The 20,249-nt window shown below is 41.1% G+C and overlaps 1 protein-coding gene across 1 annotated transcript; it reads right to left on the reverse strand.

Moving 5' to 3' along the window:
* Positions 1-12,029: 12,029 nt before the first annotated feature.
* Positions 12,030-18,837, reverse strand: AMHR2 (anti-Mullerian hormone receptor type 2). The gene is made up of 11 exons (XM_003772630.4): positions 18,549-18,837; positions 18,106-18,288; positions 17,736-17,927; positions 17,326-17,397; positions 16,864-16,976; positions 16,423-16,653; positions 15,383-15,497; positions 15,091-15,263; positions 14,726-14,873; positions 13,981-14,117; positions 12,030-12,705 (listed from the first exon to the last, which is right to left on the reverse strand). Exons 1-11 carry the CDS (start codon positions 18,595-18,597, stop codon positions 12,469-12,471), a joined length of 1,650 nt encoding a protein of 549 aa, XP_003772678.3. The 5' UTR covers positions 18,598-18,837; the 3' UTR covers positions 12,030-12,468.
* Between the last annotated feature and the right edge of the window lie 1,412 nt (positions 18,838-20,249).

The raw sequence follows: 20,249 nt of genomic DNA on the forward strand, positions 1-20,249 counted from the left end.
CCATGTATATATCCTGTAAATAAAAGGCTATTAAATTAAAAAAAATAAATAAATAAAAATAAAAAAAATAAAAAAATAAAAATAAAAAAAAAAAAAAAAAAAAAAAAAAAAAAAAAAAAAAAGAAACTTACATGAACTGGTGCTAAGTGAAGTGAGTAGAACCAGGAGAACATTGTACACAGTAACAGCAAGATTATACAATGATTGATTCTGATGGTTCTGGCTCTTTTCAACAATGAGGTGATTTAAGCCAATTCCAATGGATTTGTGATAGAGAGAGGCATCTGCATCCAGAGGCAGGACTGTGGGAACTGAGTATGGATCACAAAATAGTATTTTCACTTTGTTTGTTGTAGTGTGTTTGCTTTTTGGTTTCTTTCTCATTTTTCCCTTTTTGATCTGATTTTTCTTGTGTAGCATAATTGTGGAAATATGTATAGAAGACTTGCACATGTTTAATCTATATTGGATTACTTGCTGTCTAAGGGAGAGGGTGGAGGGAAGGGAGGGAGAAAAAAATTTGAAATACAAGGTTTTGCAAGGGTGAATGTTGAAAACTCTCTATACATATATTTTGAAAATAAAAAGCTTTTTAAAAAGGTTTTCTGTTGGAATATTTACAAAATGTTAAGTTGTTAGAATTGATAGAGAAAATAATTATCTAATTTAGCGTGGTTCAGTATAATTGATCTGATCCTACAAGGAGATGTTATGGGCCAGAAGTTGAAACAAGGTACTAAATGGAATTGAGGAGACAATGTTTAAATCTAGTTTAGAATTGATTTAATCATACAACCAATAATGGTTTCCCAGTGATATAATGATTGGTGTATACTCAGTGTACAGCATATAAGCAAGAAGCTCTCAGGGCCAGACACAGAAGCCCACTCTCAGAGGCAGAGACAGATTCATTCCATATTACACCTTTGTGCTGGCTGGAGACATTGGGAGGGAGCTAGGGACTGAAGCTCAAGACTTTGAAGGACACAAGAAAGGACTGGATTTTAACTTCTGGCTGTGTTTGAAGTGATTATTACTTTGAACTGAAACTAAGGCTACCTCCAGAAAACCTCGCCAAGAAACTTGCTCCCAGAGAATGATCATATATATTATAAAAAAGAAGAAAACACCACAGTCTTCCACAAGATATCTCTCCACCATGCTTAACATTGCATGAGTTCAAATGGAAAGCATAGGCTGTCTATTTGTAATTTCTTGCTCTTTCTTTGGTCTCTGGAAACTCCAGTGATTTATTTCAAAGTATCTTGTTTATGGTTTCTATATTTCTTATGTGTATAAAGGGGATGATTATTTCTTCAAATTTTTTCATTGTATGTGTCATTCTGCTTTTACAAATTCTAGACATAATTGAGGCCTTTCCCCCACAGAATTTTTTTGTATTGTAAGTTTTGTTTCCTTCTTTCCCTTAAAATCTGAGTTAGCATTCATATATAGAATCCCAAGGGGAAAGTTATGCTCCTCCATCAGAGGTCTGTGATCCTTCCCGAGAAAACAATTCAAGGTCATTCTCTTGGCACTGGCCAAACAATTTAAAGACAACTCTCTGGGAAAACTCATGCCCATATTAATTGGCTACTATCCTGTATATGTATGTATTTTTAATTGCTTATTGCTTTATTTTCCTCTTGCTGCTAAAAAGTCAAGATCTCCCCCTATTTTCCCAATTATGACTTCATAGATAAGTGTCCTCCTAAGCTCAAATAGTTGTAAAGCCCCTGGGATTATAGATAAGATGCTTCACATTCCCCTTGTTAGCCAACCTTGAATAAATCAAGAAACATTTCAGTTCCATAATATTACCACTGAACTCAAAAGTTCCAAAACCTAGATTAGAAAGCAGAGATAATAGATAATGCTTTGCTCCCTACCAGTCATACCCCTCAAAGAATGACACATTCTGCAAGTGATAGAATTTTTTCTTTACAAAAAGGGCAAGCTAAGATGTCGTCTTCAGAGCAGCCAATCTGGACAGAGGTTCGGAGAACTATAGAGCTCCAATGCTGACAATAAAGCTAGCTATAAAGAAGATTATGTCATAAGTCACTTGTGACCATCTAAGACTTATAAATAGATCTAGCTATCAAGTGCCTGGGACTAACACCTAAGGAGGGTTTGCACTTGGAGCTAGTTTTGTGCTCTATAAGAACCAAGCTAAGCTATAAATCTAACCCTGTTCCCTTTTCCAGAAACCAAAGTGAAACAGAGAGGAAGGGGAATTATGCCTCCTATATATTGAGGATGTAAGTTTGGATATTCTGTGATTATGCCTTTTAAAGTAAATATTTGTAAAAAGTCCTGCATTACAAATATATTACTCTAAGCATTTCCCCAAAACAAAAGTACATCTTTTTAATATCCTTCCAGTCATGCTATGTATCTACAAATGATAGAATAATAGTCTCTTAAGAATTAATATAATGGATCACCCAAGGGTCCAAAAAGGTTAAAGCATATTATCAGTGAAAAAAAAAATGACATAAAAAGTAACAAAGTAAAAGTAAGAAGGCTGGAGAGCAAGAAATTACAAATAAACAGCCTATGCTTTCCATTTGAACTCATGCAATGTTAAGCATGGTGGAGAGATATCTTGTGGAAGACTGTGGTGTTCTCTTCTTTTTTATAATATATATGATCATTCTCTGGGAGCAGGTTTCTTGGGGAGGTTTTTTGAAGGCAGCCTTAGTTTCAGTTCAAAGTAATAATCACTTCAAACACAGCCAGGAGTTAAAATCCACAGCTAAATTAGATAATTATTGTCTCTATCAATTCTAACAACTTAACACTTTGTAAAGATTCCAACAGAAGACTTTTTTTAAAAAGCTTTCTTGTGTCCTTCAAAGTCTTGAGCTTCAGTCCCTAGCTCCCTCCCAATGTCTCCAGCCAGCACAAAGGTGTAATATGGAATGAATCTGTCTCTGCCTCTGAGAGTGGGCTTCTGTGTCAGGCCCTGAGAGCTTCTTGCTTATATACTCTACACTGAGTACACACCAATCATTATATCACTGGGAAACCATTATTGGTTGTAGGATTAAATCAATTCTAAACTAGATTTAAACATTGTCTCCTCAATTCCACTTAGTTCCTTGTTTCAAGTTCTGGCCCATAACATCTTGTAGTGTAATGTCAAAAGAAACTGAGCAAGACAGAGATTAGAGACCAATTCAATAGTTTATTAAATGGAGAGAAATACTGGGACCAATGGATCCCAGGGCTAGATGAGACTATCATCTCAAAGAGTCTAGCCCTGAGTATGGGGACAGCAAGCCTTTTATGGAATAACAAGAACATTGACATAATGCAGAGACCTAGGTGGGGATAGCCTCATAGATGGAGATTACTGATATTCTAATGACACTAAGGAATGTCTATAACACCTTTATCTCAACCATTTAGAGGGGACGGTCATAACCTTAAGGCAGAATATGAAATAGGACAAATGGAGGAACTGGTCACCCCATTAAAAGTGACCTTTGTCATTACAGTAGGATCAGATCAAGTCATACTGAACCATGCTAAATTAGATAATTATTGTCTCTATCAAGTCTAACAATTTAACACTTTGTAAAGATTCCAACAGAAGACTTTTTTAAAAAAGCTTTTTATTTTCAAAATATATGCATAGAGAGTTTTCAACATTCACCCTTGCAAAACCTTGTATTTCAAATTTTTTTCTCCCTCCCTTCCCTCCACCCTCTCCCTTAGACAGCAAGTAATCCAATATAGATTAAACATGTGCAAGTCTTCTATACATATTTCCACAATTATGCTACACAAGAAAAATCAGATCAAAAAGGGGAAAAATGAGAAAGAAAACAAAAAGCAAGCACACTACAACAAACAAAGTGAAAACACTATTTTGTGATTCACACTCAGTTCCCACAGTCCTGTCTCTGGATGCAGATGCCTCTCTCTATCACAAATCCATTGGAATTGGCTTAAATCACCTTATTGTTGAAAAGAGCCGCAACCATCAGAATTGATCATTGTATAATCTTGCTGTTACTATGTACAATGTTCTCTTCACTTCACTTAGCACCAGTCATGTAAGTCTCTCCAGGCTTCTCTGAAATCATCCTACTGATCATTTCTTATTGAACAATAATATTCTATAACATTCATATACCACAATTTATTCAGCTATTTCCCAACTGATGGGCATCCATTCAATTTCCAGTTTCTAGCCACTACAAACAGGGCTGCCACAAACATTTTTGCACATGTGGGTCCCTTTCCCTTCTCCAAGATCTCTTTGGGATATAAGCACAGTAGTTAACACTGCTGGATCAAAGGGTTTGTACAGTTTGATAGCCTTTTGGAAATAGTTTCTTGTGAAAGAATTACAGGAAAATACAAACAGGGATTAGGGAGGATGAGAAGGAGAGCAGAAGTTTTAACTTGTAACTGTTGAAGATGTGGTACCTCACGGGGGATACCAGAGATGGATGCATTTGGGTCGAGTTAGAAATCTCAAAGGTGTTGACTATATCTTAAGAGAAGTATTTCCCTCTCCCTCATCCTGAAAAAAAGAGAGCTGAAGGATGATTTGAGAGTCCTAGAGAGACTTACATGAACTGATATTAAATAAAATGAGCAGAACCAGGAGATCATTATACACAACAAGAAGATATATGATGTCCAATTATGATGGATGTGACTCCAACAATGAGATAATTGAAACTAGTACCAATGGTCTTGTGATGAAGAGAGCCATCTACATCCAGAGAGAGGACTATGGAAACTGAGTGTGGAACACAAGATAGCATTTTCACTCTTTTTGTTGTTTGCTTTCATTTTGTTTTCTTTCTCATTTTTTTCTCTTTTTATTCTGATTTTTCTTGTGCAGCAAGATAATTGTAAAAATATGTATACATATATTGGATTTAACATATATTTTAACATATATAACATGTATTGGATTACCTGCCATCTGGGGGAAGACGTGGGGGGAAGGAGGGGAAAATTTGGAACACAAGGTTTTGAAAGGGTCAGTGTTGAAAAATTATCCATGCATATGTTTTGAAAATAAAAAGCTTTAATTAAAAAAAAAAAGAAAGAAAAGGAAAAAAAGAGAGCTGAGCTCTTACAAGAGGCAAGAAATGAATGAAGTGAGAAAGGATATCATATTTTCTCTGGTCACTGCAAAACAGAGAAAATATAGTCATGACGGTGAAGAAGGCAAGGAGTGTCACCTACCTACCCTTTCCACCAACTTCCTACTCAAATGGCTTCAGTCATGATACTATGAGGACCAAACCGGGGAGGATACTGTGACTCTGATATGGATTCTTTTACTGAGCTAAGTGTCAGCCAGAGTGAAGGAAAGTACTGTGCCTATTCTGCTGAGGAAACTTAATGAATTCTACACTTTTATCTTCACTTTCTCATTGTCTTGTTAGAGAGATCTGTTTTACCAATCCTTATTTGTTAAAATCCTATTTGCTTTGTTTTGCCAGTTAATTTTTTTTTAATTTCAGTTTCTCTGTGCATACCCTTTGATCCAGCAATGTTTCTATTGGGCTTATAGCCCAAAGAGATCTTAAAGGAGGAAATGGAACCCACATGTGCAAAAATGTTTGTGGCAGCCCTTTTTGTAGTGGCCAGAAACTGGAAACTGAGTGGATGCTCATCAATTGGAGAATGGCTGAATAAATTGTGGTATATGAATATTATAGAATATTATTGTTCTGTAAGAAATGATCAGCAGGATGATTTCAGAAAGGCCTGGAAAGATTTACATGAACTGATGCTGAGTGAAATGAGCAGAGTCAGGAGATCATTATACACAGCAACAACAAGATTATATGATGATTAATTCTGTTAATGTGGCTCTTCTCAACAATGAGATGATTTGGGTCAGTTCCAAAGATCTTGTGATGATGAGAACCATCTATACTCAGAGAGAAAACTGTGGGAACTTCTTTTGTTGTTGTTTGATTGAATTTTATTTTCTTTCTCATTTTTTTCCTTTTGATCTGATTTTTCTTGTGTAGCAAGATAATTGTATAAATATGTATGCCTATATTGGAGTTACATATATATTTTTACATTATTTAACATATATTGGATTACTTGCCATCTGGGGGGGGGGAGGATAGAGGGAAAGGGAGGGGAAATTGGAATACAAGGTTATGCAAGAGTCAATGATGAAAAATTATCTTTGCATATATTTTGAAAATAAAAAGCTTCAATTAAAAAGAAAAGAAAAGAAAAATCTTCGATAAAAAAAAGTAAATTTCAGTTTCTCTAAGATTTCATTCATGGTCATTATTATTATCATTCTGATTTGTGTGTGATTTGTTTACCTTTGGGCTAAAATGCAGTTTGTTTAGGGGAGTGGAAACAGAGTGATGAGAATGATAGAAAATAAGTGTTTGTGGATAGACAGACAGACAGAGATAGAGACAAATAGACAAAGAAATAGACAGATGACAAACACACACAGACAAGCAGGCAGGTAGGCAGACAGACAGACAGAGAAAGAGAGAGACACAGAGAGACAGACAAATATGCGCAGAAAGAGAGAGAGAGAGACAGAGAGAGAAAAACTTTCATAAATACTAGAAAAATTCGCAATATGGGGGCTGAATTAGATAGAAAAGGACATTATTCATACATATTTTTTTACTTCCTTAAGCAGAGAAAAATCAAGTGAAGTCAGAACAAAAGAAACCTAGAAACAGGGGCAGCTACATAGTACAGTGGATAACTGAAATCAGGAGGATCTGAGTTCAACTCTAACCTCAGACAATTACCACTTCCTAGCTGTGTGACCCTGGGCAAGTCACTTAATCTCAATTACCTCAGCAAAAAAATAAACAAATGAACAAAACACCCTAGAAACAACTGAATCTATGTGCTATAGAAACAGATAGAACCCAGTGAATTATATATTTCCATTCATTCTAGTGGGAGAAAGAAAAGAACTGCATTTTCAGAAAACATCTTTCACTTTTGTTCTTCCTAAATAGATTAAAAAAAAAAAAAAAATCAGCCCTCTGAAGGATAGAACCAAGAGTAGTGACTAAAAAATCATTCCTAAAGTGAAGAATTAGCTGAGTACCACCTTACCCTTGTCAAATTGATTGGAGAGCATGTGAGAAAATTGAGAAATTAATGCACTGTTGGTGGAGCTGTGAACTGATTCAACTATCCTGGAGAGCAATTTGGAACTATGCTCCAAAGGCAATCATACTGTGTAGGTCTGTATTCCAAAGAGATCATAAAAAAGGGAAAAGACCTATGTGTACAACGTATTTATAGTAGCTCTTTTTATGGTAGCAAAGAATTGGAAATTGAGGGGTGCCCATCAATTGGGAAATGGCTGAAGAAGCTGTGGTAGATGAATGTAATGGAATACTGTTGTGCAATAAGAAATGATAAGCAGGATGATTTCAGAAAAACCTGGAGATTTACATGAACTGATGCCGAGTAAAACGAGCAAAATCAGATGAATGTTCTATGCAATAATTGCATCTGCAACTTTGTGCAGTGATCAACTATGAATGACTTAGCTTTTCTCAGCAATATAATGGTGCAAGATAATTCCAAAGGACTCATGATGGGAAAGGCTATCTACATCTAGAAAAAAACTCTGAATGAAGATTGAAGCATAATATTTTCCCTTTATTTTTTCATGGTTTTTTTTTTGTTGTTGTTGTTGTTCTGTTTCTACTTCCACAACATGCCTAACATGGAAATAAGTTTTATATGGTTACACATATATAATTCAGGGAGTGGGAAGGGAAGATTGGAAGGAGTGAGGGAGAAAAATTTGCAGCTCAAATTTTTTATTAATGAACATTAGGGCAGGTAGGTGATACAGTGAGCACTGGCCCTGGCATTAGAAGGATCTGAGTTAAAATCCATCCCTGAACACTTACTAATTGTATGACCCTGGGCAAGTCACTGAACAACAACCACAACAAAAAGTGAATGTTAAAAATTGTCTATATTTAAATGAAAAAAATAAAATACAATTTTAAAAAGAGGAGTTTGGAACATAGAATGTCTCTCACATGAAGGCTTTTGGTGCCAGGTGAAAGGTATTGCTTAGTTCTCTTTCTCTTAAGACTTCTTCACCTTCAACTTTGTACACAGCTAGAAGCACACACATTGTTAGGAAGTGTAAGAGAGTAATAAAGGAAATCAGTGAGATCTTAGATCTACTGAAGCATCAAAACAAGAACCTGAAAGAAATGAGATATGTCTCCATTGTAATGGAGAGAATAGTCCAAGGACCTTGAATAGTTAGAAGAATATTTTAGATTAGTAAGAAAAGCAGTGTGAAGCTATTCTGGGTTCTTAATTAGGAAAAAAATGTGATGAATTTGCTATTGGAGGAAGTGGCAGTCATATACTATTTCAGAGGGCTAGAAGGAGAGCACAGAGACTAAAGGGGCCAAACTGGCTGAAAGTATTGATAGACTTGGCCTTGGAAGAAGGAGGAAATCTGAGAAACTGCAGAGGAATAATCAGCAGTATTTGCTGATTGGTGAAGTCTTAAATGAAAGTGATGCGGGTGTGGTCCCTTTAAGATTCCTTTCTTTCTGATTCCTACCCCCTCCTAGTTGATGTGATTATCAATCCAGGACCTTTTCATTCACAAATCCTGGTCCCTTTGAATTCCAGTAGAAGATCTGGGCCTGTCCCAGCCCCACCCGGATCTGAGCCAGTTTAGGTCTCCACCCACAGGCCCCTCTAGCTAAATCTCTCATTATAAAAGGGCCAAGGTGGGACCCCCCCTCTTATGCCTGGCACTGTCAGGACCCTCTGTCCACTGGAACTCTGCCACTAGACTTTAACTTTACCTCCAAACCCCATAATAAACCTCTTTTATCAATCTAGCTTTTCGGGCCAATAAATTCCTTTATTGGGAACTCTTGCGCAGCCACTAGATTTCATTTAACTCTGTATCCTTGCGCCGAACCCAAGGGAGTTACAGGAGAGCTCTATTTGACTCCCTGTACCCCAAACTTGTCACTAGACCTCAATTAGATGCTTTTTTCATTTAGGAACCCCATATCTAGACCTCATCAAAAGGAGTCAAAAATAATTCTTATGAGCCTTAGAGAGGAGACAATTATAGGACGATTGAAAAGTGTTGAGAATTTGGTAATAGACCTTCCTGGAGTTAAAAAAGATGATTTGTAGTGACGATAGAATTAATATTCAAGGGAAAACATCTTATAGATAATTGGAAATATAAAAAGTCAAAGGAGGAAGGATCAGGTCATGGCTGGAGAGCCGAGTTCCATATACATGTGAGAAAAACAAGGATTTGGCTGGGCAGACGGGAGTGTCAGGAAAAACCTGAGTTTGTTTCTTTGGGCCCCAACTTCTCCCAGTTTTATTTGTGCTTTTCTGAGACATAACAAATCTTTGGAAAATATATACAGGCCTTGGTACTGGTTAATTGTGTGGCTGCAAGAAGAATGGAAAGGAGGATGCAAAGGGGTTTGTCCCCAGCCCCAAAAAGCAGAAGGAGGGTCCCACCACTTGTAGACACAGAAGTGGCGGTAAAATCACTTGTCTGAACTCGACTTGACCCCTCCCGGATTGATCCCTCTTTGCGATATCCAGACCAAGTGACAACTAGTGCAATAGGACAAGTCCAACCATAGCACATGGCCCAGGTGAACTGACCTTCAAAGAGATTAACAGTCCCTCAAAATCACTGAATTGAAATTCAGGAGCAAAGCTTCCAGAGCTGTCAGCTGAGGACCCTGAGGTGGAAGCGTCCCTGCCCAGTTTTTTGTATGGCAGAGCCCCAGCAGCCTGCAGCTAAGGAGTTGGAGTTTCAGTGAACTACAGCCTTGAAGGATACCCCTTTAGCAGGTGACAGCTGAGGAGGCCCCCGAGCTCCCCTGAGAGGTGTTCTTGCAGCTACACAGACAATCCTCCCTCCAATGTCCTTGGAGTTTGAGGCCCTGCCGCACCCTGCCAAAAGAATTTGTTTTTTCCCCCAATGCTACAAGGACTTTTTGAAGTTCTTTTCCATTTGTTCAGGGGAGTTAAGAATGATTTTATCACACAGGTTTTCCTGTTAGCTATGTTTTACTATGGTCAATTAAATGCTTTGATATTGGAGACTGCTCAGGGTGGAGGTTCAGACTGTATATTTTCCCCCACACTGAGCCTAAGTAGAGGCAATGTTATACATTCCAAAAATACTTATTATTTCTTTCTCTCTCACCTCCCCCTGTACCCTAAAGAAAGAAAAAAAGAAAGAAAAACTCAATGCTTGGAACAAATATTCAGAGTCAAGCAAAATAAATTTCCATAGTGCCCAAGGTCCAAAAATATCTGTCTCATTCTGCATCTTGAGTCCATCACCTCTCTGCCAAGAGAGCATCATTGGCTCTTTGTAATCATGGTTGATCATTGCTCCAAAAAATATTAATTACTAAAATATTCAATATGAGACTCTGAGGGGCAAAGGAGGATGATAAAAACTTAAAAATTCCTGCCTTGAGGGGGCTTTGAGGCTAGTGGGAGAAATAAAGCCAAATGGGAAAGTGGTGGCAAAAGAAATCTTGAAATCAGTGGAGTGTATACTCTGCTAGAGATCAATTACCCCAACAAGAAGTCCCTAAAGTAAATGGACAAGTCTCCCGGGTTGGTATTGACAGAGGAAGGGTTGTTGTTTAGATGTTTTGGGTCCCAATCTATTGTCATTTCCCTCTAAGGGATACAAACTTCCAGGACTGAGCCTTGTAAAATCCCTGCTAATAAAGCATTGAAGATAAAGAATGAGCAAAAAGGAAACACAAGACGGGTTATGGTAGTGTGCTACTCTGGTCTGGGATTTCAACGAACAGACATAAAACCTCATAATCAGTTGATCTAGCATTAGGGTTTATTGATAATATACAATAGTGAATAGATTCATTCAAGAAGGGTAAAAGATGTGTACCTTGTCTTATTGCCATGCTGGTGTCCAAATTTGGCCTCCAGTGGGGAAATGAAGCTCCATGTAACTCCAAAACAAGCAACCAGCTCTATCCGGGCACCAGGCTGGTTCTGGGCGGCCCACATTTCTTAAGGGACTTTTTAGTTTTATAATATATTAAGGTTGACAAAGGAAGAGACAGAGGGTCTTCCACAAATGCACCAATTCTGAGAAAACAGAACTAAGGGCATGTTCCCAATATATCAGTCTCAACACCAGGATTTTGTTTTTGTTTTTTGACATAGTTCTTATCTAACCTTTAATTACTGAATAATTATTGCCTCAGACAAACTGAGACCTGGGAAAGACCTCAGCTTAAAGGGATCAAGATCTCCCACTGCATCTTGGACCATCATCAGTCATCCTGATTTTGCCACTGGATCTTGTTGACTCTGGAGTTAAGAGTGAGGCTGATGACTTTGTATGACTGCTTCACTAAAATAGAATTCACTTTCAGGTCAAGACATCACCCTCCTGATGTTATTGGTTCTCTTCAAGAACAAAGAACAATAAATAACCTTTCTGAGAAAACAGAATTCAGATTATATCCTCAATGTGCCAGTCTCAACCTAGGGTTGATAGAATTTCTTTGTAGTAAGCAGTTTAACTCATGGATATTCATTAATAAGTCATGTTAGCTAACTCCATTTGTACTTCCCTCGTTCACTGGGTGAAGGGGACCTGATCTATCCAGGATGAATGGAAAGATTAGACAAAAATCTAATGGAGCACAGTGTCAGAGATGCAAGAGAAAGCCAAAATATGAAATGATACTGAATGAAACAAGCAGAACCAGGAATATATTGTACACAATAACAGCAAGAATGTGTGATGATCAACCATGAAAGACTTGGTTCTTCTCAGTGGCTCAGTGATCCAAAGCAATCCCAATAGACTTTGGCCAGAAAATGCCATCTGCACCCAGAAAAAGAACTAAAGAGAATGAATGTAAATCAACACATGCTATGTTCACTTCTTTTTTCTATTTTTTTTTTAATCTCTCCCATGGTTTTTCCCTTTTGCTGTTTTTTCTCTCCCAACATAATTAATAAAGCAATGTATATTTTAAAAAGAAAAGAAAAGAAAGAAACCAAAAAAGTGTCTAGAAGGTCAAAAAATAGAAGGATTGAGAAAATTGTCTTTCATTAAGCTATAAATCTGTTTACATCTCTTTGCTGCTTATTCTATGCCCTTTTTTCTTCCCTTCCCCATTTTCACATCCCTCCTCTGCCATTTTGCCAAAGTTTTCCATCTTCCAGATCGATCCACTGATAGTCATGGATCAGGAAACCTATAGAAAATCATGAGCAGGGTTGTGAGGCTAAACAGCTGGTCATACAATCACTCTCCATATGTCTTAGTGCATATATGGCTAGGTGTATATACATGTGTGTACACGTACATGGATTACATACAAACTACATATCTACATATTTACAATCATGACAATACTTGGCAGATGCTGATTCCTTTTGGTAAGGGAGCGCTGTTGCAAATGCTCAGCTAGGATCTAAAGAGGTCCCTTGCCAAGGGAGTGGGGCTGCTGTCCCAGGGCTGGCAGGACAGGCTTGGGGGCAGAAGGAAGGAAGGACATTGGGAGAAGCCTCCTCAGAGTCAGGGGCCTCAGCAGTGTATTCCAGCCTGGTCAATCTGTGCTGCACACACTCAGCTGTAAGTCGAGCTTCAGGATCTGAATCCCAGCAGTCCTCCAGAAGCTCAGGCAATCCCCCGGGCTCCTAGGAGAGAGGACAGAGAGTGAAACTACCCTTCTTCCTGTCCCTTCCTCCCTCATATCTTCATGCAGAGTATTTTTGTTGCTCCCCTCCATCTCAATTTTCTTCTCTATTATCCCCTTTTAGGCTCCTAGAATTGAGAGCTAGAATAAATCTTAGAAATTAGCAGCTCATTTTACAGATGAGGAAACTGAGGTCTTATTTTCAGAATCAGTGTGGAACACTAGTCTTGCAGTCCAAAGACCCTGATTCAAGTCCTGGTTCTGTCAAAGTCTACTTGGGTAATTCTACAGAAATTTCCCTGATCCTCTATTCCCCCAGCTGCAGAATTTACTACCTACTTCACAGGGCTCTTGTGAGGACCTAATGAGGAAATTATATAAGGAAAATGCTGTAGGAATGTGATGTAAATTATCATTATTAACACTGTTCTTGGCACTTTCTCATGTCACATAAACCCCTTTCAGGTAATAAATTATCTTCCCCAAGAACAATCCTTTTGTACCTTCTAGGATATCAATTTGTTTCTTAAACTAGTTCAGGTTAATGTGTTCGTGGGAAAAAGACATTCCCTCCTTCAAAATTACTTGGGGATTTTAATGGAGGTCTTCCCCTGTTGTCTAATCTGATAGAAATTAGTATTATGGGTATTCCAAGTGAATAGGGGGAAAAGGGAAAGGAGAGAGTGGAACTAAAACTAGAGGATATTTTAAAAGATATTTTAAAAAATTTCCCATTACTCACACCACTCAGAATAGACAATCACTTATTTTACTTATGCCAAGGGCTGACCCTGGCTAGGGCATAGACACAAATGCAGACAACATAGAGACAGAAACATGAAACCCATTAAGAGAAACTGAGACATAAAGGGGAACCCTCCTCTAGATACCAATGGTAGAGGTATAAGGCTCAGGTGGAACTGGCAGGTGTGATAGGGAGAGCTTCCTGAAGAAGGGAAATAAATGAAGGTTGAAAAGAATGGAATGTGTGGGGAATGGGATCAGGTACAAGGGACATAGACAAAGAACTCTATGAGTGGGAATTAACCTGTATGATCACAGGAAATGGAAATAAGCAGGTTCACACTGAGCCAGAGTCAGAAGACATGATAAGACTAATTGAGTTTGAGGAGATCTATACTGAGAAGTTTGGGTAAAATTTGGAAATTAATCTGTTCTTGGGCAGGACCCTTTCCTCTTTGTAACAAAGTCCTTTCCCATCCCTTACACGCAGTCCCTGCCCTCCCTCTCCTCTCTAGGTCTTTATGCCCCTCACCATGGTGGTACGGTACCAGCTGGGGGGAATGTGAGGCCGCCTTCTTTCTGCCACAGCCAGGGCCCAGAGCTCGCAGGTGGTGGGGCTGCTCCCCAGTTCGGCTTCGTAGGCCAGCTGGAACGGAGGGGGCCTGTGGTCTGGGGGATCAGGCAGATGGGGAATAGGAGTCAGCTTCTATTAGCATGGTTGAAGGGTAGAAGAAGTAAAAAGGGTTGGGATAGAGTTTAGGAATGCCTTAGGAGGGGATTCCCAAGGAGAAGAGAAAGGGTTGGGATAGAGTTTAGGAATGCCTTAGGAGGGGATTCCCAAGAAGTAAAAGGATTGGGTTAGAGTTTAGGAATGCCTTAGGAGAATATTCCCAAGGAGAAGAGAAAGGGTTGGATATGGTTTAGGAATACTTTAGGAGAGGATTCCCAAGAGATAAAAAAAATGGTTGGGTTAGAGTTTAGGAATACCTTAGGAAAGGATTTCCAAGCAGAGGTAAGGACTTTTGAAGAGGGTGGGAATGAAGATTCCCAAGCCAATTCCTAAGCCTCAAGTTTTCTTCCCTATGAAAATGGGAATAATAACTTCTGCTTCTCAGAAGGTACAATGTTAGATAAAGGTAAGCTTTTGTTAATAGCAGCAGGAGTATGTTGAGAAAATAAGAGCCATGGAAAGAGTGGGTGGACTTCCTAAAAAGCACAGGTATGTTTGAGGGTGAAAGATGTGTTGGGGTATGTTCAGAGATGCTCCAGCCCCTCACCAGGCCATAAGTCAGGACATCGACTTAGCATCTCCCACAAGAGCAGTGAAAGAGAGTAGATATCGGCCCGCCGAAGGGCCATCCCCCAGTCCTGAAGGTCTAGAGTCTTGTCCAGAATCTCTGGGGCCATGTATCGCTGAGTTCCAGCCTTGCGTGAAGGAGAACTTTGTACTGTTATTATGGCAGTAATAAAAGTTTCATCTCCTCCCCTTCCCTGCCATTGTTACTACCAAAGGAACACCCCCCCCCCCTCAATTTGTCTCTACAACAACACAATTTCCTCCAATGCCATCACTTCCATCAAAATCCTTTCCATCACACTGGGGTATTTCTTTTTCCTCCTCCCCCCTGCCCAAAGTTCCCACCTCCATGATGGTGGCTGGGCCCCGGGGTTGAGTGGGAAGCCAGGTAGGGGGCTGAGTGAGACCAGGAAGTGCCAAGGCAAGACCCAGGTCTCCAATAGCACAAGAACCATCATCTCGAACAAACACGTTGTGGCTACTGAGGTCCCTGTGAGCAATGCCTGGTTTATATTGACCTGAGGGTAAGATTACAAGTCAAAGGTTATCCATCACCCCCCTTTCCCTAGCCTCCAGTTGCTCATTCCTCCTTTCCATACCCAGAAGGAGACAGAATCCCAGCTTTCCCCGGGCTCACCATCCCTCCAGGATTCCTCATGAAGGAAGGCCAGGCCCCTTGTCAGAGAGAGTGCGAGCTTTAGAGAAAGGCCCCAATCACAGGTATGGTGAGCCAGGTAGTGGCACAGGGAGCCCTGGAGGAAGGGGGCAGGAAGAGAAAAACATTTGAGTCTTGGAAGGAAGGAGTAGACAGCAGACAGGCATCTCCCACACACACATACTTCAGGAAACATCATTATAGTTATCCCTTCCATTCCTTGCAAAACATCACAAGGGTCAGAGGAACAGCCCCCTCCCCAAATAGAATTAAATTTTTTTTTAATAATAGCTTTTTATTTTCAAAATACATGCAAAAATAGTTTTCAACATATACTCTTACAAATGTTCCAAATTTTTCTTCCTCCCTCCTCTCACTCTTTCTCCTTAACAGCAAGTAATCCAATATAAGTGAAATGTGTACAATTCTTCTAAACATATCCGAATTTGGCCCTCTCATCATACAGGAGAAGAAATCTAAATGTTCCTTTTTTCTTTTGTGTGGTGTTAATATTTACACAATACTATACATATATTTTATAGTGTTTGAGCTAGCTATGTGGCTCATTAGAGAATGTGCCCTCAGACACTTAGTTATGTCATTTAACCTTGTTTGCCTTAATCCACCAGAGAAGGAAATGGCAAAACACTCCCCTATTTCTGTCAAAAAACAAAAAAACCCACAGTATTGTGATCATGAAGAGTTGGACATGAATGACTGAACAACAATAATAAAGTATATGGGACTGCAGAAAAAAAGATAGAAAATCAGACAGGAGGCAGATGTTTAACAGATCATCTGCTAACTCACTATTCATAAGAAGAAAGAGCTTAGAGGGATAGAGAAGAATAACTGGATTTAAGGGGAAATGTCAAGACAGGTGAGAAGGGCCAACAATGGATAGAGGGAAAGTCAACATGACAAGAGGACTGTGGAATAGAGAAATGGATAAAAGCAGGGAAGATCCAGTGGGAGCAGCGAGCCCCAGAGGCATTATCCTCCCACCAACACCAGACCCTTACCTTGGGGTACAGCTGAAGTACCAGCAAGGGACCAGGGGGCCGGGAACTGGGGCCCCCTCTGCCAGCAGCAATAAATCGTACTATGTTGTCATGTTGCAGGCCTGAGAGCTCATAGAGTGCCCTTTCTGTCTGAAACTGGGGTGCTGCCCTCATGGGGAAGGCCTTGATGGCCACTGGCTCCCCTTGAAGGTGTCCTGCCCATACCACCGTATGGCCCCCCTCTTGCAGGATCTGGGCAAAAGAGAACAATAGCTGCAAGGGGCTGGATTCATCCCTTTTCCTTCAGACTTCCATCCTATTCAGTGCTTCTCCCCCTCATCCCTCATCATCCTCACTAGTTCAGCAAAGAAACGACCCAATTCTCCTCCCTACCCACTTGTGGGAATTGAGGCATTTCTCCTCCACCTACCACCTCCCCACTATGACCCAGAGAAGGGAGACCTGAGAGAAGTATAACTCTTGTAGCTCCGGCAACTCCTGGCTCCAACCGATGCCTGGCTCCGCTTCTAGCTCCTGGCCCCCCGAGGCCCTAAATGCCTTCCACTGTCGAAGGGCTGGAGATACAGTTGGTGGGGGGCCATAGGGTTGGGAGGCGTGGGGCCAGCATGCACAGGACCGGGGGCTTGGGAGATACAGGGTTCTTGAGAGGCAAGGGGATGGGATTGAAGGAAATGGAGATCAAGGACCTAGACCATGAGGATTTCTGAGGACAGAGGGATAAGGACGATCACCTAGGGGAGGCTGGGGGCAGAGAAAGATCAGAGGATATGGTATGGTCCTAGCTGGGAAAAGGGCCCAGAGAATACCTGGGAGCTGTGTGTGGGGGGTGTGACACAGAGAAGCATCCGAAGGATGCCCAAAGGGCATTGGGGGGAACAGGGAGGACAGGGGTCAAGTCTGTACCCAAGATGCTGCTGCCCAGCATAAGAAGGAAGAACAGCACCAGCAGAGACACCACCACTAGAAGGGAGTCCCCTGGATAAATAGAAAATAAATTCAAGGTTAGAGGGGAATCCTCTAGAATATCACTAACCTCCCCTCCCCTTGGGGAAAAAAAACGTGTTTCCTGGGCACTCTGGGAAGCTATACTCTGCGTTCTTGCTCCCATTGCTTCCATCGAATTTGTCCTTCTCGGGGCCAGCTTAAAAAACATCTCAAGGTCAGGAGGAGGGAGTGGGTAGCTGGGATCAGGAGGAGTACGGAGAGAGGGAAATATGGGCTTCAACCCAATCCGCACTCTCCCCTGCCTTGCACACACACAATCCCAGCCCGGCCTCCCAGCCCAGACCCTCAGACTCCGGAGCAGCGATTACCAGGTGGAGATTGGGGACCCTCAGAGTTGGGGGTCCTTGAGATCCCTGGAGGTGGCAAGTGGCTGTAGTTGGCATTGCAGAGATCAGTGCCACATGAGCAGGTGAACAGAGTGGAGGCAGGGGTGGCATGGGCAAGGCGGGCTGGCTCACACCTGGAGGATTCACAACCCGGCTCATCACTGTCTCTGCAACCTGATTGATGGGGGAAGAAAGGCCCAGAAGGCAATAGAGCCCACTTTAGGGGACTTATTTCCCCTCTCTTTTTTAGCGGTATCTCTCCAATCTCTGAAATGGCCTTTCTTCCCCACCTTCCCAAGTCCTCTCTCCATTTCGGTTCTCTTCCTCACCTACTCCCTTACTTTCCACTCACCCTGCATCTCCAGCTGGGCTCCATCCTGAGTCAGGTTCCATATTCCAAAGCAACAATGGCTGTAGAGGCAACGGATACCCCTGGGGGGGCCTGGCCCTGCATCTAGTAGCTCCCCCAGGGCCCTTGTGCTTCCCTGCACTCCAGGGCCTTCAAAGAACACACAAGTCCGATGACCTGCTGGGGCTGAGGATGGGAGGGCAGGGAAGAAGCAAGGAGAAGGAACAAGGTTGGGATTATAGCCCAGAAAGACAGAAAAAACTCATGATCAAAGTGGAAAAGCCAGCCATCTAAAATGAGAACCCTTCCTCCTTTGCCTTGAACCCAACTCTAGGAGCCAAGAGGGCAGTTCCCTCAAAGGTCTCCCCTCAGCCCCAATTTCCAGGCTGTCTCAGGAGTAACCTGTCTTGTTAGACAGAAAAATTGCTGTAGGTAGACACACTTACCCTGCACAGCAGCGGGAAGAAGCATCCAGAAGCTCAGACTCCCCAGCATAATTGGGGAGGGGGCCTAGAGGAGAAGGTTTCAGGAGCTAATGCTGGTGCTTTCTCTGTCTGCCTGGCACTCTGGGGCTCTCGGATCCCACCGTCCCCAACTCCTCCTCTCTGCCCGCCCCTACCCTCCTTCCCCGGCCTGTGTGGGGGAGACAGCAGCTGTGGGGGCGGTGGTGATGGGGGAGGAAGGAGAGGGAGGGAGGGAGGAAGGAGCAGGACCAATGTGGGATCCTCCAGCCTCTTCATGTACTCCTTTCTTCCCTGCCCAGGACCAGGGGACCTACGGGTTTAGCTGTCTTTAATAACTTGTCTCCCAGTGGAAGGGGGGACTCCAGCTGTTGGAAATCCCAAGTGTCCCCTCCAAAGATCCTTGCTCCTCCACCCAACCAGATCCCAATTTGCCCTATAATTCAGCAAAATGTCCAGGAAATCATGGCCTCAGGGCCCACATTAGAAAGAGGACCTCAATTCGGCCTCTTGAGGAGTCAGACTCAGTCGAGAGGACAGGGTTGCAATTTAGTCTAGTACCACAAGAGGTCAGTGCATGGGGGAAGGAGGGTTGGTACCATCCAGGTGGAAACCCCAAATCAATTAAGTTAACAACTATTTATTAATTGTCTATTAATAAATATTCCCTAGGCACCTATAGTCTCATATTAGCGAGGAACTGTAAAAGACAAAAATAAAGAGCTCTTCCTTTAAACCTACTCTCACTGTCCCCTTTGTTCTTGATTCTTTACATTTAAATTTCTAGAAAAAGTTGTTTACACTCAATATCTACATTGCTCTGCTACTTATTCTATCACATTCTTTGCATGCTGTCTTAAAGAAACTGAACCGGATGTTAAGAAGACAGAAGAATAATTGATTGAATATACAGATGCATGCACAGTACCTGGTACATAGTAGGTACTTAATAAATGCTTGTTTTCTTGTACTTTAACAAGAGAATAAGATTTGGTGGGGGGAGAGGATAAAATGATCATAATAGTTAGCATTTATATAGCACCTACCAGGTACCTGACACTGCACTAAGTGTTTTATTAATATTATTACTCTCTTTAATGGAGAGCTGGGTGTGGAGACAGGAAGAATCATTTTCTAAGTTCAAATCCTGCTTCAAACACTTAACAGTGGCTGTGATCTTGGGTATGCCACTTAACCCTGTTTGCCTCAGTTTCCTCATATGTAAAATAAGTTGGAGAAGAAAATGGCAAACCAACCAACCACTCTGATATCTTTGGCAAGAAAACCCCAAATAAGGTCATAAAGAGTTGGACATGAATGAATAGCCCTCCATATCCAAGCTGTTACCAATGTTCTAGATTTCACTTACAAAATGCTGTTTGGCTTTCAAAGCCTTTCATAACCTAGCTCTCTGTTACCTTTCCAGTTTTCTTACTCCCCACTCATACTCCAGTCTAGTGACTTTGGTCTCCATTAGTCCATGGAGACACTCTGCCTTTGTTCCAGGCTCTTATTAGCTCCTCTGGTTGCCTTTCAGTCTCAAATAAAACTCCACCTTCTACAGGAATTTGTATTTCCCCAGTTCTCTAGGTTAAGTATTTATTTATCCTGTAGATAGCATACTTTATATATATTTATTTGCCTACTGTCTTCCCCATTAGATTGTAAACTCCTTGAGGGCAGGAA

Source organism: Sarcophilus harrisii, chromosome 5 (genome assembly GCF_902635505.1).
Source record: "Sarcophilus harrisii chromosome 5, mSarHar1.11, whole genome shotgun sequence".
NCBI classification, from domain to species: domain Eukaryota; kingdom Metazoa; phylum Chordata; class Mammalia; order Dasyuromorphia; family Dasyuridae; genus Sarcophilus; species Sarcophilus harrisii.

What these genes read in the sequence shown, in the direction of transcription:
- AMHR2 (XM_003772630.4), bottom strand. Translation starts at nt 18,597, where the DNA reads ATGCTGGGGAGTCTGAGCTTCTGGATGCTTCTTCCCGCTGCTGTGCAG. An exon ending in TACTTCAGCTGTACCCCAAG is followed by an intron (nt 15,498 to 16,422) that starts GTAAGGGTCTGG and finishes CCCTTCCTCCAG; the next exon opens with GGCTCCCTGTGCCACTACCT. An exon ending in GCTGGTACCGTACCACCATG is followed by an intron (nt 12,706 to 13,980) that starts GTGAGGGGCATA and finishes CCTCTCTCCTAG; the next exon opens with GAGCCCGGGGGATTGCCTGA.